The 19019-nt window shown below is 27.7% G+C and overlaps 1 protein-coding gene across 1 annotated transcript in view; it reads left to right on the plus strand.

The window, feature by feature from the left end:
* The first annotated feature begins 1069 nt into the window (after positions 1-1069).
* Positions 1070-19019, plus strand: part of LOC107456793 (uncharacterized) — a 122402-nt gene continuing 104452 nt past the window's right edge. Inside the window, exon 1 of the mRNA XM_016074747.4 lies at positions 1070-2409. Within this exon, the coding sequence (XP_015930233.1) occupies positions 2184-2409 (226 nt within the window). The 5' untranslated portion in view covers positions 1070-2183. The remainder of the gene's footprint in view (positions 2410-19019) is intronic.

Genomic DNA, 19019 nt, shown 5'->3' on the forward strand with positions numbered 1-19019 from the left:
AGGGGGAAAAATTTTTGTTCTTAATGTATGGTCAGCAATGCCGTCATCGTTTTTCGAACAGTTAACAACGCACTTGAAGTAATTGATCTCCAGTTAGGCGAAAACTTACCTTCTTTTTTCTTTTTTTTTAGTGAAATATTGGAAATGTTAAATGTTCAAAATGAGTTAACAATTTTTTGTCATTAAATATATGAAATCTGTAAACCAAAATTTTCACCAAATTAAAATTAAAATTTCAAATAATTTTTCTTTTAATTTTATTCTTGATAGAGATAGCTTTGTCTGCATTTAATTAAAAAATATTTTGTAGATGCTATTGTTATTATTAATTATCATCAATCATTGGGATAGTTTTTCCACATTTCAGTTTCGTCTTTGCTTGTTTATTCAGAATTCTAGTCTTGATTCGTTACACAAATTTGAGATTTTTTCCTTTTCCGATCTTAATTTTTGTTGACATATGCAGTTTTTTTTTAAAATTCAGATGCACTACACTGCTTAAAAAGTTGAAAATATTAAACAAAATTTATTATTAACCAAATTATTACCGAAAATAACACAAATTTTATATTATTTGAAAATAACTGTACATGAATGAGTTAAATCAATATTTATTTATTTATTTATTTTAAGCAGCAAAAAATAAACAAACAATTAAATAAATAAATAAATATTTATTACTAAATAAATTTATAAATATTTGAAATACTATTTGAGAAATCTTATTTGTGATATCTTTCAATGAATTTCAAAATTTGGATACCTTAAATTGCATTACATTAATTAAATTAATGCAAACTTAAATTTTAAAAAATAAACTTTCAATTTAATTTTTTTTAAATATTTAAGATTTAAAAGTAATAAAAAATATTCACGTTAGTTAATCTTCTTCATATCTTAAAAAAAGTTAAAAAACGAAAATTCACGTAATTAGTACATTTTAATCAATAATTGTGCGAATTTTTTTTACGAAAAATAACTCCGGATCAACTCTGAATTGTCATTCCGAAGTCAATTCAGCATCCCTCTCTTTCAAAAAGTGTAGGTGGCGCCATCGTCCATTTCATTCGTCAACTCCAAATCTTCCATTCTTGCGTCGTGTTTGAAATCTCGCCTGCTTGTGCCATCTCCTTCTGCGACACACAACACGCACTCACATACAAACATACACAGTGCATGTCTCATTCTTCTTTTTTTCTCCCCTAAACTGGTCCCCCCCTTTCATCCCCCTCTTTATCTTTTGTTGCTAGAAGCGGCGGCCTGTGATTGGAGTAAAAAGGGAAATAGAGCTCTTCTAGAATGTCGTCGGAAGCTATATTTTCCGTTTGTTTACTTTTTATGCGATTTTTGCGCTTAGCGAAAAGGTGGGCAGGATCTGGATTTGTGTTGACTGGGTGTAACTAACACGAAGGTGGCGCTATGTGTGCATGTGACTAAATGCCCGACCCCCCAACGGACTTCTAGCTAAGTGAGTGAGTAACAAGTTGTGTTGAGAAGAGTGCGGTTTTCTCTTCTCTTCAATGATGTGCCATGAGAAGTTTCGATTTTTAAATCACTCATTATACTCTGCGGTAGACTTATAGTCGGAGAAAATTTTCACCTAGTATTTTTCAGCATTATCGTCTGCTGACACGTTTTGTGCAATATCGTTTGCTTTTTTTTAATGATTTAATCTGTACACATGTAAAATATGGCAACACTAAAAATCAACTACTATGAAACTATTGTCATGCCATATGTCAAAATATTTGCCAATCCTTGAACAATTACTTAATATTTATTATTCCAATCTTTTACCACATTGTATAATTTATCTGAAGAATTATAGGAACAATTTTAGACAGCATTAGAAGAAACATATGATTTATTTCTCTTACCTGAATTTTAACATGTTCTTGAATAGTATCGAAGATATGTAAAATAAGTTTGGGCAAGAATAAATTTGTATATATAATGAATATATAAGCTAGTGTTTTGTTGAAAGTTAATAAAGAATATTTCATAAAAGAAAAACAATTTGGAAAAGTATATAAAAGCATAAACGAAAAAAAAAAGAAGAAAACAATTGGAGACAATTTCCTACATGACATCTGTCAAATTATTGATTTGTAAGTCTCCCGGTGAAGTGTCCGGCAAGTATCGGCATCACAGCTAAGCCTAAGGTGGCGTACGAGACTGGGTCTATGGTCGTCCCGGCACCGGTCCGTCACTCAATGGACGCCGCCGCGGGACCAAGGTCCAGCGGCTTCCAATTCCTTCACCGCCGTCCTTATTCTGCGGCCATGTCTAGTAAGGCCAAAGACTTTTCTATTGATGCTCTGATGTCCACTACGGTGGCCGAAGAAAGTTCCGAAGAATCAGAAAGGGACACCCCCTTGGAAAGCGACTCCCTCTCCACTTCCCCGCTCAGTAAGTGAACAAACATTTCATAAACAATACTTAACTTTAATTATTTGAAATAAGATTTTAATAACGAAGTAAAGCTATTGTCTTAATTATAATGAGTTTAATAATCAATTAAGCATGCTATTTCTTAAACAGTTAAATTTATAACTGGGAAGTAATAACTGTTCTTGACACGTGCTTTGTGCAACATTATCATGCATGAAAATAAATTAGATACTGGCAAGACGCCAGTTCTTTAAATGAAATTGAAATGTATAAATAATGGTGCAATATTCTTTTAATTATCTTTCGAACCCCATATCCCACAAATTAAGAAGCGAAATTTAAAATTGCCAATTTCTGTAAATGTTTTTATAACTACTATATTAACGTAGTCATTTCATTTATAAAATAGTAACAATGCAATGTTATGGAGGATGATTTTACATTGGAAATTACTGATATATCATGTAGCCAGTATATGTCATGAGTCATTTAAATATCATTTACTGCCAAACTTTAGACTATTATTAAGCATTTGTGGTGGTAAATAGAGATTTATTTTGGTATAAATAAAAACAATCAAGAACTATTTATATATCATCGTCTGGATGATATTTTCTCCCTTCCGACTAAGTCTAATACTTCTGCGAATTTTAAACAATTATTTAGTATGTGTCGAAGTAAACAGAGATTTATTCTGGAATAAATTAAAACGATCAGGCATTATTTATGAAATATTTTCACTTTCAATTTTTTATTTAGGGGTAAATACGATATTTTAAAAACTTAGTAGCTTAGAATAATAATAATAGTAGCTTAGAAACTTAAAATAGTAATAATAATAAGAAAGCAAAAAATTACACTTTAGAAAATTTAAGGGTCTCTTAGTCAGCTTTTCTTTAGAAAATAGCCTTACTTAAAGATTTGATGCAGTAAATTCATGCTCTATACTTTCTGATGAAAATAACATATTTTTTAACTGCAATAAAATTGAATGCTTTTAAAATGTCATTTTTTTCATTTTTAACATATTCAGTCCCTAAAAACAGAAGCAATAACAAAAATCGTCTTTTGTAAAAACCTGATAAAGCAAATTCCTTACTTTTTTTTTGAAAAAAAAAGAAGAAAAAACACCTTTTTTTGTTGGAAAATTGAGTGTTTTCAAAATTTCATTCAACAAGATCTACCACTAAGATTTTTATTTGAAAAACAAAATTTACTACTTGACTTTATAAGCAGATATTTCAAAAAACTTAAGTGAAAGCAATTAAAAAAGTATAAACTATTAAATTATAAAACTTTTTATTTTGACGAAAATGAAAGAGAAAGAGAGAGAGAGAGATAGGTTCTTCTTTCAAAGGTACACAAGGTATATTCAATATCGATAAAGTTATAATGGAAATCGAATTTCCTTTAAAAAATCGAATAAAACTTTAGAATTTGTCCTGAAATTTATATTTAAGCATTCATAAGTTGCAATATTAATTATCATTTAATTATATATTTTGTAAAAACGTAAATAATTTTCTTAAATTTTTTTTTCTAAAAAATTATATTTTAAAAAATTAGATGTCTATTGATAATAAGTTTTTTTAATACATTTTAAAATTTGATTAAAAAATTATCGTTTCGTAATTATCGTAATTTCGTAATTATCGTTAAGGATTACGTGAGATGGAGAAAAAACATGAATAATATTTATATATAAAATATAATTTAATAATTATCTAAAATAAATTTTACATTCTGCAGTATTTTAAATTAATAATTTTTTTTAAAATCAAATTTTAAAGAAATAAAGAAAACAAAATTAAAAAAAAAAAATTTCAAATCCCAAGGTTAAATACTTTTCTTGAAAGTATAATTGAAAATTTTATTGCTTTGAGAATTTTATGTCGGAGTAATGTTTCTTATTCAAAAGAAACTTTTATTAATTAATAATATTTTTTGGCAAATAATAACAATTATAATTTTAAAATTGAGTTTTGAAAATCAAATGTAATTCAAAGGTGATATTAATTTGTAATTGTTTGCTAAATGCAGAATGTAGATAAGAAATTCAGTAAAGGAATTAAACCTTAATTCTAACTTCCATGCAGATGGAAAGAGAGTGTGCAATTTGAAAATGTTATCATACTTATGAGAAAACAGAGGGACACATGATTTTTTTAAACTTTAATTTCCATTTCAGTGCAAGAGCTAAGGAAACAATTGAATCCGGATTTATTTTAATTTGCATTTTTTATCCAACCCAACAAGTGAAAGGGAATACGGCAATGATTTAAACCATCAAGCAAAATGGTATTTGAATTACAAATAATTTTGACTTTTATTCTATTTTAAATCAAAATCAAACGCTTCAAATAGAATATAATTTGAATCAGGAATTACTTCGACTTTAACTTTCATTTCTTGTATCTGTCGCTATAGAGTTAAGAATATATGTACTTGAATCATGATGAACTACAACGCGTAATTCTTTTATTCAATTCACGAGCTTTGAAAATGGAAATATTTTCTTAAATTCGAATTGACCTGAACTCGTAATAACCGAATCACGTAATAATCACGTAATCTGAAAGATTACGTGAATCAGGAGAAACATTAAATTAGTTTTTCAAAAGCTAAGGTTTAAATCGGAGTTCATTACAATTTACAAATTTTTCTTCCGATGCAATAGCTTATGAACTACTTAAATCAAGAATAACTTTAACTTTTAATTTTTATTATATGAAATGACAAAAAAAAAAAAAAAAAAAATACATGCTGGCATCAAGATGAACTTACGTAATTTTTTTTTTCATCCACGTTAAGATATAAGGATACTCTTGAATCAGAATTGACTTAAACTTCTAATTTTTATACAACGCTACAGCTAAGAAATTACCTGTATCAGGAAAGAATTGAACTTTTATTTATTTTCTATCATCTATAAAAATTTTAAGTGATTCGTTATTTATGTCCCATTTTTTTCTATTTAAAAAGGAACATTTATTAGAACGTATAAATTAAAAAAGACCGTTTTTTAATTTCAAGAAGTATATGAAAGTTAAGTAATTGTCAAAAGTGTTCCTGAAATAGATTTTAAAAAATATCAGCTATTTTGCTTAACAAATAATGATTGTACAAAATTGATAAAAAATAAGTGCAATTGACTATTTTACTGCCAATCATTCTTTTATACAATAAATTTCTAATTAAAAAAAAAAATTTTTTTTTGAAAAATAAACTTTCAAAAATCTTTTAACATTAATTTAAGCAAAAACTTTTCATTAACTTTTTCAAAAAAAGATGAACTTTTCATAAACATTAAAAAGTATACTTCGGAAAAAACTTCGTTAATAATTTAAAAGTAATCATTTAGATTTTAAAAATGTACCATAAAAAACTTTTTACATGGCGAAAAAAATTCCGGTAAAATAACCGCCCTGTATGACAATGACATTTCTTCAAAAAACAAAAAATAAATAAATAAACCATAGTTCTGGTAAATAAAACCAAAATAAACTGTATTAAAACTATTTTTTCGTTCTTATGGTAATGGTATACCGGAAGTTATGGTTTTTGAAATTATAGTCCTTATTATCACGCATTTAGTAAAAAATACAAAACGGAAAAGTAAATTTAGTCGAATAGACAGATTTTATTGCATGCTTTAAGGCATTCTGATAAATTTACAAAATTTTATAACATATTATATAGCAATATTTTATTGCTTATTTTACCAAAATCATTACCAAAGTGCTTCTGTAAAAATTACCGAGCATTTTGGTGCTCCCATGCAGCCAGAAGCACGATAAATTTTACCTTTAACCATACTTTTTTTTCTCGGCGTGCATTCATTTAAAAATGAATATAAAAAGTACTAATGAATATAAAATTAAAGAATTTAAAAAAATAAAATCCACTTTATTAATTTAAAAGTAGTACTTAAAATTAACCACTTTTGAGCTAACCACTTATTTTAAAATCGAGTATAATCATTGAAAATTATACTTTAAAATAAACATTTTTATTCATTTCAAAGTAAATTTTAAACAAGTTTATAATTTTATATTTATTTAAAAATAGATTTTTAAAAACATTAATTCTTGATTCCATCCAGTTAATATTTCAAAATGTGTTTTGCTTTAAAATCTGTTTCGAAAAAAGTATACATATTTTTTTTAATAAGCTTTTAACAAACTTTTTGCAATGAACTTCTTTTTATCAATTCAAAAATCTGCTTTTAATGAACCTTTTATAATTATTAAAAAAATATATAAGCTAAAAGAATATAGTAAAATTTACAAAATTTCTAGCTCTATAGAAACACCAAAAAACTCTTAAATTTTTGGAACTATGGAACCCTAAATGATCGGCGCGAAAGTCCTATTCATTCACTGAATCTAGCCTAGCTATAAATTTCTTTTTTGGCGTATAATACATGAGCCGAAAATTAGCAAAATAAACCGAATGATGGTTTTCTTTAAAGCTGTTTATCGACTGTTCGGCTGTTTTTCGTCGTAATATGAAATGATGCTTTTTTATGAATAATATGCTATTTTTATAACTGTTCTGTTATGAGTTTGCAACTGTTACTCTTGACTGTTAGGCCAAGTCTAGCATATCTAAAGCCAGTGCTGTCTACGCTTATTTTGAAAATGGAGCAAAACTTTAATATACCTCAGTTTTGAGGAGAGAAAAAGCCTATGTTTTGTGAAAATAAAAGCCTCAGTTTAGTGAAAATGAAAAAAGTTTGTAGTCTAATTTTTAAATATTTTAAAACTTACTCCAAAGCTGTATTACTTGGGCGTATAAAAATTTGCAAAACCTGAGAATAAGGCAATGATTTTGATAATTTTCATCTAGGGGCAAAAATGTAACCAAATTGGCGATTTTTTAAAAAAAGTTTAATAACTTTTCAAATATTTAAGTTATTTGTCCGTTCTAAAGCCCAGATAATTCTTCATCGCATTGCCTCAAGTGTAAGGCACTCAAAATATGCCTTTTTTTTCTTCATTTTCCTTGGTGACAGAGCTTCGACAAACAGCTTTAATGTGTGGTCATAAGAATTGTAAATATGAAAACCACAATTTTCGGTTAATTGTTACCATTTGAATGGAAAAAACCTCCAAATGAATGGTATAAATACATATTTTGATTTTATGAATCCGAATTATGCTTTTTTGTCACCATACAGTATTTTAATTTTACCAGAATTTCTTCTTCCTTGCACTATGGAACTTTTTTTATCTCAAAAAAGAAATACAATTTATTTAAACAGATTCTCTCAGTGAATTTATTTCTGCTTATCGAGCTTTGACACCATGAATTGGAAACAAAGATTTTTACACACGTTACTATGATAGCCAATGTGAAATGAATGACGATTTTTATCTAACGTCATTGTTTGTTAGTTACCGAAATGATAAACCGTCCAGATAATATGAATGAAAATGCAAATTTATTCCTGAATTCAACTATGCGTTGTAATTTTTTTTATTAGCTTTTGAATCACGCGAACGTCTCGATATCTTTTCGTTGTTCGTTAGAATGTATTTCGATTTACAAACTTTTAACGCATTTGCGAATCTTAATAATTTTCTACTTGAATAAAATTTTGTTGTACTTTAAATTTAAACAAAAAAAAAAAAAACTTTGCTAAAGTAAGTTTTAATTTAATTACCGAATTCAACTATGTGTTGTATTTTTTGTTTTGTTAGCTTTTGAATCGAGTGAATATCTGGATATCTTTCCATTTTACGCAAAAAATTCTTTTCGATTTGCAGATTTTTAACGCATTTACAAAAAGAATTTTTTGTACTTTACTGACAAAGGGACTTAATCATCTATCGGAATTTTAACCACCATGCAACTATAGCTTATACAAGTATGGTCAAAACTTTAATGTATTGACAAGTATGGTCAACCAGAATGTGCTAAAATTTACCGAGTTTTTGGGAAGACCAGAAAGCTAAGTAATTTTTATCGAAATGCTTTAATAATAACTTTTGATAAAATTAATAATAAAATTGGATTTTTATAATACGTCATAAAATTTGGCAAATATGATACAATTTGGTAATTTAATTATGATACCTTAGAGCACGCCGTAAAAGCCATTTATTCGGTTAAATTTGTTTTTCAGTTTTTTACTAAATCTGTGGTCTTAACTGTAATTTTGAAAAACAAAATTTCCGGTTAACCGTAACCATGTCAACGAAATAATTACCTAATGAATGGTTTAAATACCGTATATTTTAGTTTTTTTCTCCTTTAAATCCACAAATATTATTGCCATACAAGTACAGTAATTTTACCATTTTTTTCTCCGTCTAGCTAGAGTGCTTTAGTTTTTTTTAAATTGAAAGCCAGTGCTGGGTGATAGAACAAGCTTAGTTTATTGTGTAACAGCTACAATCGGAATTATATCACCATTTTATAGTTAAATAGAATTAATTTATCATCAGTTCAAACTTTTGATCAATTTCTGATTCGCAAGAGAGCTTAAATTTGAAAAAGAGCTGCATGCCAATACAACGATTTTTTAAATGATCCAAACAAAATGTATCTCCACTTTGTCTTCCATCGAAATTTCGAGAAATTTCATGACATAGACTTAAAAAAAAAAAAAAAAAAGAATAAATTGATAACGTGATGATAAGTTTTAAAAACTACGTTTTCCAAATAGTCTAAAAAAGAAACATAATTTTATTTTTGTTTGACATATAGAAAAACCAAAACACTCTCGTGAAAAGTTCGACCCTCGCCTTAAGCCTCCCCCCCCCCCTCCCCGCTTTTCGAAAACGATGAGCCATATGCTTTTCGTTTAAGTTTTGATACGAATAAAATTCTTTCATCTTTTTAATTTTGATTTAAAAATATAATTTCTTCCAAATTCTTTCCTTTCTTGCTTGGTTTATATACTGAAATATGTCTAGCAAAAAAACTAAAAAATATTAAATAAAGGGTAACTCTCTTTCCCCCCCCCCCACCTTCTTTTACGAGAGCTTTTCGAATGTAGACAAAGATTACACAGACACTGATTTTAATTCAATGCTTTTTATTTATTTTACTTTATTTCATTAAAAGTTGTCAATAAAATCTTCACTTACTTAGAAAACTGTAAAGTTGTCTATTGTTTAAACATTAGTGACTTTGTCAAGTTGTCAAATTGTCCCAAAAAACTAAAGTAAATATCTTTCTTTAAAAAAATTCCGGAATTCCATCAACATTACGAAACAAAAATTATTTCAAAGTGAACTATCGATAACAAAAAGTTATTTGTACAGAAAACCTATGCTCAACAATAATGGTATAAGTCAAACAAAAGATTTTTTCCCCTTCGATTAAAAAGTTAATTTTTTTCTGCACTTAGAATAGAGCTTTAATTTTTTTTTTTCTACTTAAAAAAAAAGTCATTAGAAATGCCGTATCTGCTAATGACCGATACTTACCTTTGTTTAATGCTAGTATTAGAAGAGAAATTTTCTGAAATTTAATTGGCAGCCAGCAAGCTAGCATTAAAGGAAGCCCTTTTTACATCAGAAAGTCTTAATTGTTATAAAGATCGGAAATCAAATTTGCATATTGCGTGTTAGCGCGCAAGACATAATGCTTGCGCTTTTTCTGCAAGTTTTTATTTCCAGCATTTTTTAATTTCTGTTTTGAGAATTTTCATTAAAATTAATGATGCTCTTTCAATAATGATTCATATTATGACGCAATGACATCAATACGAACGCGGTTAATTGACAACACTGACACAAGAGTATAATTATGCGTCATGCACTAATTGGAGTACATGCTTGTGCCAACCGCTGCAAGTGGTTGTTCTTTTAATTAAACATATTTTTAAAGTAGTTAATGCAAACCTTTATAATTTGGATGGTGCAAATCCTTATTATTTGGGTGGTCTTATTTAGAAAAAAATCCGTTATGATTTTTACCATTGTGTTATAAGACAGTTATGGGCAAGTTCTTATTTTCAATATGTTATCAAATAAATTTTTTTCAAGCATCAAATTAAATTAATTTGATGGTTTCATTTTATAAAAATCGTATGAGCTATCGTTCTTTAATATGTAATAATTATAAACAAAAATGTGCATCATTTTTTTTTTTCCTTTTTTTTACCATGTTTATATCAATTTGCCTTCGTGCATGTATGTTCGGGTGGAATTTTGTAATTAAGTTTAAAATAACTTCCCGACTAGCTACAGACTTCAAATTTGGTACATAGTTCAGAATTGGATGACAATGCAGGAAAATGAAGAGTAAAAAGACATACAAAGTAAAATAAAATTGAAATTAAAGAAAAATTAATATGATCGCGATTGTCTTTTGCTGTCGATTCGATTATTTCAAGTTAGTGTCACATGTCAGTTGAAAAGGTTTGTGTACTGTGAGTGAAAAAATTGAGATTTTGGAAGTGATTACAAAAGCAAAATAATATAAAATAAAAATAATATTTTTAAAAACTACGTTTTTGTAGTGGAGAATATTAATTTAGAAACAAAAATTTGAAGGGGCGCATGAAATACATAACAGTACATATACACATACATATACACATTTTCTTACTCATACACATGCACAACCACATACACATGCATATACACAAGACATATTCCACATACACATCCACATTCAGATACAATTACAGATATACATACACATATTCTCGTGAGCACACATACTATTACTGTTATGTATTTCATGAGCGCCACGTTTTCGTTTTTCAAATTTTTGTTTTTTAATTATTATTCTCCACTACAAAAACGTGATTTTTAAAAATATTATTATTATTTTTTCATTTTATTTGTTTATTTATTTTTTGCTTGAAAAATTTTCCATTTGTAAAGTTAAATTCAAAAATTTCAATAATCTTTCGCTCAAATAATGCAACTAGTTGTCAACTATTTAATACTTTTAGATTCTACAAATTTGTTGAAGGTATCGTATAATAATAATAATTATAAAACAAAATTTAAGACAAATTATCAGTATTATTTAGATGAATTTAAAAGTGTACAGTTATTACTAAAAAATACACTTTGAACTAAAAGATATTTTAAATATACTCTGCAGTCTTATCACATATGCTCTGCAGTCATATCATATTGCAGTCCAACTTTTCAATATTGCCCTAATTTTTAGAACAGTTAAAATAGATAATTCATATCAAAAAAATCTTTTTAGAAAACGGTTTTTTCATGATTATGCATTAGATTACAAAAACAATGGTATTCTTTTAGTTACACACTGCATAATAGTAATGCATAGCTAGCATATTAGCATTGTAGTATGTATTAGTTTGAAAAGACTCAAAGATTATCGGATTTTTCAACACCAAATTCAAATAGGTATTATACCACAGATTTTACAGTGAGATTACTTTACAATTCAATTTAATATTCGATAGAAAATAATAAAAATTTATATTACCATCGATATGAGGCTATTCATGCATTGCTCATTTAATTTCACTGCGGTTGAAAGTGGATTAGGATTATGTATCATACTGGACTCAGTCATAAAATAAGCTTTATGCTTTGTTTTAGTTTATTTTATTTTATGAGTGTCATTAGTTATTTGATTTAAGATATTTGCAGCTGATAACTTTTGCGGGAAGCATTTTAATCCTAATTCTCCAAAAAATGTATTCACAATCTTATTTGAAAGTAGTAAATGATAATTCTGGGTTTTCATTTTCTGCAATACATTAAAATTTGTTTCTGCAATGCATCAAAATAGTTTATTCAATAGTTTATTGTTATTTTGCTTAGTTTATTTCAATAAAAAATATGCTCTAAAGTTAGGAAAAGGGCATAATTTTGTAAAGGGCATTTATTAAAAATATTTCATTTTTCGAGATTAAATATTACCCAAATTTAGTTTTTTTTGCCATCGATAATTTTAGCAGAGCTAATACTCTTTCTTTTGCGTCGTAAAAGTAATTTATTTTTTCTTTGTAAAAATGTAACTTACAAAAATTTACTGAGCTTTAAATAATAGTAATAATAATAATAATAATAATAATAAACTGTACAAATATTTCTTTGAAAAAAAAATGATTCAAGCTGGTTTACAAACCATTTTCTTTTCTATTTTTAAAACGTTCTTAAAAAAAATCGTTAAAATATTCATTTTTAAAATTTAATCAAGCTGTATTTTGACTCAAAAGTCTCTTATTTTAAATTATTATAAAAATTTCGAAAATTCTAATACAAAAAATTAAATTTCGAAACCTCATGTATTTTGTTTTGCAAATGAGAGATACCTATTTTACAGATAAATATAAAAACTCTAACTATAACAAAAATCCCTTTGCGTTCTTATAATTACAAAAACTATTCCAACTTAAAAGAACTATATTTTTTTTTTAGTCGCAACTTCGTTCCGTTTTAAATTCCGCCCGACAAAATATTTAATTCGTCTACTTAATCCACATCCTTTTGTTTTCTCCCACGTGCCTTCGTCCCTCATTATTATTTTTCCAGGAGGGGTCATGGACCGAGGATCTATGTGGCACGATATTTCTGAAAATCGACATCAAAAAGACACACTCATCAAGTCGTTAACGCCGTCAACCATTTTGTTCGAACTTTATGGAAGAGTAGTCAAAACTCTAAACAAACAAATTGAATCAATTGGGTGGCGAAACTTCCTCTCACATCCCATCACTTCAACTTTATTTGATTTATTTATCAAAATTCTAAAAACAATGGAGATGCACTTTAGTGTAAACTCTTAAATGCCGTTGAATCTCGCTGCAGCAGTTTTATTTTATTGTAGGGGAGAGTGGGGTCAATTGTAACATTTTTTACTTAACTATTTTTAATTCACAAAAAATCCGATATATTATTAATATTAATTGACAGACGAGTAAAGTAGACTATCCTCTACTAGAAAAAAAAATTAATACCTTATTTTAAATGTTATTATATTAGTTATTAACATTTTTTGACAGTCGTGCACTTGTTACAATTGTCCCCACTTACGGGGTCAATTGTAACAGTTCATAAATTCAACTAAAGCATAGTTAATTATACATATTATCATAGTTGTGATATATTTTTTTATTGATCAAAATAGTAGTGATATTTTAGGAGTAAAAATAATAATGAGCAGAGGCCTAAAGTGTTAAACTTTTAACTTTAAGGGGTTAAAAATTTTAATTTATGCTATAAAAGGAGACAAATAAAATAATGCACATGCAACATAATATAAATGATATAGGAAACTATTGGTGGTTCTTAAGGAGTTAAGTAATGGTTTGTAAACATAAGATTATTTATTTTCAGCTGTTACAATCGTCCCTTTACTCATTGTTACAAGACGCCACTTCAGCTTCATTTGTTAAAAAAAATGCTAGTTAATTAACTAAACTAATTTTTTTTTATTGAAATGTTAATTAAGGTGTCCACTTACATATTCGGTTAAAAACTTTTATTTGTTTAAACAAAATTACTTTGTTACAATATAATATTCTAATACCAACAAAAGTACTTACGTAGCGTGAAAATATCTTTTGTGATGTAACTCTTTCAAAAGTACATAAAAATGGTTGCCAGCAGGGGTGTACATGTAGATTTATTAAATACACCTTGTGCGCCACCTAGGAACTAAATCTAGAACCCGACACTCGAAATTTTTGCTCTGTTACAATCGTACCCTGTTACAATTGACCCCACTCTCCCCTACTGTAATATGTTGCTCTTACATGTGTGATAACACACATAAGAGTAGCTTGTTACGTTATTCCATGTTAGAATAACGTGTTGCACATTACCACAATGTATGTACGTTTTTTTTATTTGTGGTAATAGGTAAAAAGTGTTATCTACATCTGTGGTAACATGTTTTTTTTCTTCTAAAATTAAGATGACGTTAAGCGTGTTATGGTAACATATAACATGCTATTCTTATATTACTGATAACGTGTGATGTGTCACTTATTTTTTTCTTCTTTTTTTTTTAAAAAAAACTAAGGTCGGATGCTTTTTAACTGACTATGGCGTATTATGAGCATGGTGAGGTAGAATTTTTAGTATGAAGATTTATAATTTTGTTACTTTATATAAATATTATTGAAGTTTCCTACGACCTTGATAGAGGCATAAATTGAACCGACACGTTATGGTTGAACATGTTATCATGTAACCAAGTGTAAGAAATCGGTTCATTACGCTCCACGCGTTAAAACTTTGTCTTGGTTCAAAACACATCCTTATTTCACACTTTTTTTCTCTTCAAATTAATTATCGTGAAGATCTACTCTGTAAAAAATTCCGAATAATCAAATTACGGTAAAAAGTACCGGCACGCAGAGTGTCAGCCTTTTTTACTGGAGCATATTAAGGAACAAAAAATTTCATGTTCCATAATTTGTGCAGTAAAATCACTGAATCACTCTAATTAATGTACTACAGTAAAAATAGCGGTATATTATTTCATGGTAAAAATGGATTGTTCAGTAAAAAGGATTTCACAGATGATCCATCCGAAATGCTGGTACTTTAGACCATTATTTAATACGGATTTGTTTTCAGTGTAAAAGGTTAATTGCCTACATTTTTAAAGAAATCAGTACACTGAACCATAATATCAATTTATTGAACCGTATTAGCTTGAAAATTTAGTGCAAAATTATTACGGTGTTAGTTTCAACTATTCAAGTTTTACCATATTAACTTACCATATTAAGGATTATTTTGCATAATAATATGGTTTAAATTGGTATCGTGATAAACCATGAAAAGATTTTATCATTTTGGATACGGTTCAAAGTATTTAAAAATATCTAAAGGCATATATTGTCAAAAAAAAAAAAAAAAATAGAAAAAGAAACAAACTTTAGGCAGGCTGTGTCCTGAAATTATTATCTTGAAATTTTTGTGTAATTTTAAAGCTTAATTTTAAGCCACATACTGTCAAACTTAATATTGTAGAGCCTAAAATCAATCAAAATCGATTTGTAAAAAAATTCAGTAAATTATATTCACGTCTTGAATGTCTAAAATGCCATACGAAGATTAGCAATAATTTTATGATTGTTGGACTTAATTTTGTCCAAAGGGGAATTACTATACCACTATTCTGCAAAAGTCATAGTGACTCCAGTGGTCGTAGAACTCTTTTTTTCCTTTAAGCCTCCGAGTTATTCGACAAAAAGATTCGGGTCACTTTATAGACCTATAAATCAAATTCAGTCTACCTCTTCAAATGCTTCTGAATGCTCTTTCTTTCTAATCATTCCAAAATGAACTTAAAATGAAAGAAAGATTTCAATTTAAGATCAATAGATAAAAATATAAAAGGAAACTAATTAATGATTATATCAGTTTTTGTTTAGAATGTGAGATGAACTTAAACTTAATTTTCTTTTTTCACCTCATACATAGTCAAAACTTCCACAATGTGCTAAAATTTATCGTGTTTCTGGCACTTGAGGGAACACCGAAAAGCACGGTAATTCTTATCGGAGACATACGGTATTGACTATTGGCGAAATAAACAATAAAATATGGTTTTAATATAAATGTTAAAATTTGGTAAATGTGGTAAAAATTTGACAATCGTATCATGATACTTGATAAAACGGCTTAAAAGCCATTTATTCGGTTGAATTTACTTTTCAGATTTATATTTTTACTGATTGCGTGGTAATTAAAACTATAATTTTGAAAAACAGAATTTCCGGTAAACCATTATCATATGTTACTACATGAAAATACTATATGATACTATATGTTACTATATGATATGTTTCTATTGTTGGTTCATGACTGGGGTCAGTGGGTCCGGCAGCCACTAAATCCCACAAACCACGACATGTATGAGTTCGGGAAATTTCAGTGTATTCAGCAGCAAAAATATTCAAAATTATTTCCATCTCTCTCGTCAAATAAAGATAGAAAACTCACCCCAATGCTACATCACATGCTGTACTACTTTCTCATGCACCTTTCGCAATATTTAGCGTATAGCTAATTATTTATAACTTCTTAATTTTTTCTTATAACTAACAAACACCAACCGTACTAACAAAATGAATGATAAGCTATAATGCTGCCAATAGACAAAGAAATACCCGAGTTTATTGTGCCACATAAGAGATATATATGGATAGAAAGATAATGTCAGTGATTACACTTAACTTATGTTCGAATGTATGACATTATATGTGTATGTAATTGACGTTTTTTCTCCCCCTTTAAAAAAAGAATTATCTTTGGATATTCAGGATCGTATATCTTCACACGTTTTTGTATAGATGCGTTAATGTTCTGAATGAGTTGTACACGTGCTCAAATATAGACAGCGTTTCTAGTAAGTAAACACTAAATTGCGAGAGTCGATAAATTTAATTTTAATGGTTTCCTGTTGTTAATAACACTAAAAAATAAAATATTTATTGCTTCAATCTCAGCCAAGAGTCACTTTTTCATTTTTATTAAGCATAAGTTTGTGAACATTCATTGTTCATCACATGGCACGGATATCAACACAACCAGTAGTGTATCATAAAAATAAGTTGATTATAATAACCGTTATAAAATAACCGTTTTCGACTACTTGTTACTTTTCAAACGAAAAAGTTTCAGCACCTGTGATTAGTGGGAAAACTAATTTTCATTGTTGTTGCGGAATATTTTTCGATACTCAATATGCACTAGTTTTCATTATTATTTTAATAAATTAATAAAATTTTTGGCAATTATGATTAATTAGAAAATAATCATTTTTGTGTTGTTACAGAATAATTTAAGATTTTCATAAATTGTCCTTATATGGCAAATCATTAGATTAGAATAATTTTTATTCTGATTTTTGTAAGCTAATGTAATCATTGATTTAACTAAAAATGTAGATTAATTTTTTTTTTTTTTTTTTTTTTTTTTTTTTTTGTTGCTTGAAATGAAAGTTGTTGTTTTTAAAAAAACCATTATTATTTTACATTGCTCGTAAAAGCAACACTTACACTTTTAAGGTATATAAAATTTATAAAGCACATTATTTATAGATTTTAGTCAAAGCGCTCGAATAATATCAAAATGAAAGCAATTGTGTAAAAAACAGTTGCAATGCAAAACTTTTTTCTGATATTTCAGCTTTTTACTTTTACATCATAACTAAAATGTTATTTTCGTCATCGTCCCAAGAAATATCCGTTATAAAATAACAGTTATATTAAACGACATTCATTTATCCATAATCACAGCATGGTACCGATAATGGGAAAACAAATGAACTCAGCCACAAATAAATTTTTTTTTTTCAAAAGAGTTGAAAAATGTTATTTTTGCCGCACTTCCAGATATCTGTTACAAAATAACCGTTAATGATTTCCCTTTATCTATGATCACGACATGGCACCGACAGCGGGAAAACAATTTCACTCAAACTCAAATAAAATGTCCTTTTCCAAAAGAGTAAGTTTCAACGCAAATAGAACATTCGAAAAACAGGTCGTAAACACAAGCTTAATTTGGTGAAGTCTGTTTGCTGATTGCTCCTTGCAAGATTTGATAACGTTGTGAACGAACTATAACAGCTGTTTCAACTACAAATATTATTCTATGTTGATGATTCGATACTATTAAATAAGAAACTAAACCGAATTGAAATTAATTTTTGTCTAGATTTGATTTTTGAAGACAAATCATCGTCAAATGATTTGAAGGTAAACAATGAATCGATACAGGTGGATGTACGGAAGATCGTTTTCTTGTCAAGAAAAGAAGAATATATCGTATGATTTATCTGGAAAAAAATGTTCTGAAAATCGTAAAATAGGTATAGAACTTCTGTGCAAACAAAATACCTTTTCTCGTGAAGAATTATTACAGCAATTGAATATTGCTTTCCATTTAGTTTCTGGCAATCAATATATAAATTCTGGGATTATTGACTCTTTATGGTTTATAAATAGTACTTTTCATATCAATTTCATGTTTTTAATAATTATTACATAAATAATTCATTAAAATTGACTTTTGTAAGAGAAAATTTTATCTTGATATAAACTTACTAAAAGTTCTATAAAGAATAAAGTTAAACGACGTGAATAGAGAGCATTGTCAAATAAACAGGCATAATATAGTTCTACAATTGGGATACCAGCTGAATTTCCAGTCAAAATGATCTTGCGTTTTTAAACAAACCAAACGAACCTTAAACTTCATCTTAAGAAATATGAAAAAGATTACATTAAAATTAAGAATTAAGATCAAGTTTCAAATTTTTTAAAGTTTGCTCAAGACCTTAATAAATTTAAATCACAAAAACTTGTGCACCATGAGATATGGTATAGTAAAAAATAAATATGCTGATGTAAAACAAAATACTCCATTGTACTTTATTTTATGTTTTGTAAAAAATATCCTTAAAAAAGTCGCAATTTAATTTCGAGCATCAGTATAATTTAGTTTTTCAACTTATATAGCCACTCACTTCATCTTGCAAAAATACATACTGCAAAAAAATTCCGGATCAAAATACGGTATAAAGTACCGGTACTTTGGGTGCCTCATCCGTAAAATCCATTATAAAATAAAATCTATTTTTAACGTGAAGTATTTTATGTAATTTTTACTGAAATATTTATTTAATTAGAGTGATTTTAAGGTAATTTTTACTGAAAT

The sequence above is a fragment of the Parasteatoda tepidariorum genome, chromosome 1, assembly GCF_982258835.1.
Source record: "Parasteatoda tepidariorum strain Cologne lab strain chromosome 1, Ptep-v5.0, whole genome shotgun sequence".
Classification (NCBI taxonomy): domain Eukaryota; kingdom Metazoa; phylum Arthropoda; class Arachnida; order Araneae; family Theridiidae; genus Parasteatoda; species Parasteatoda tepidariorum.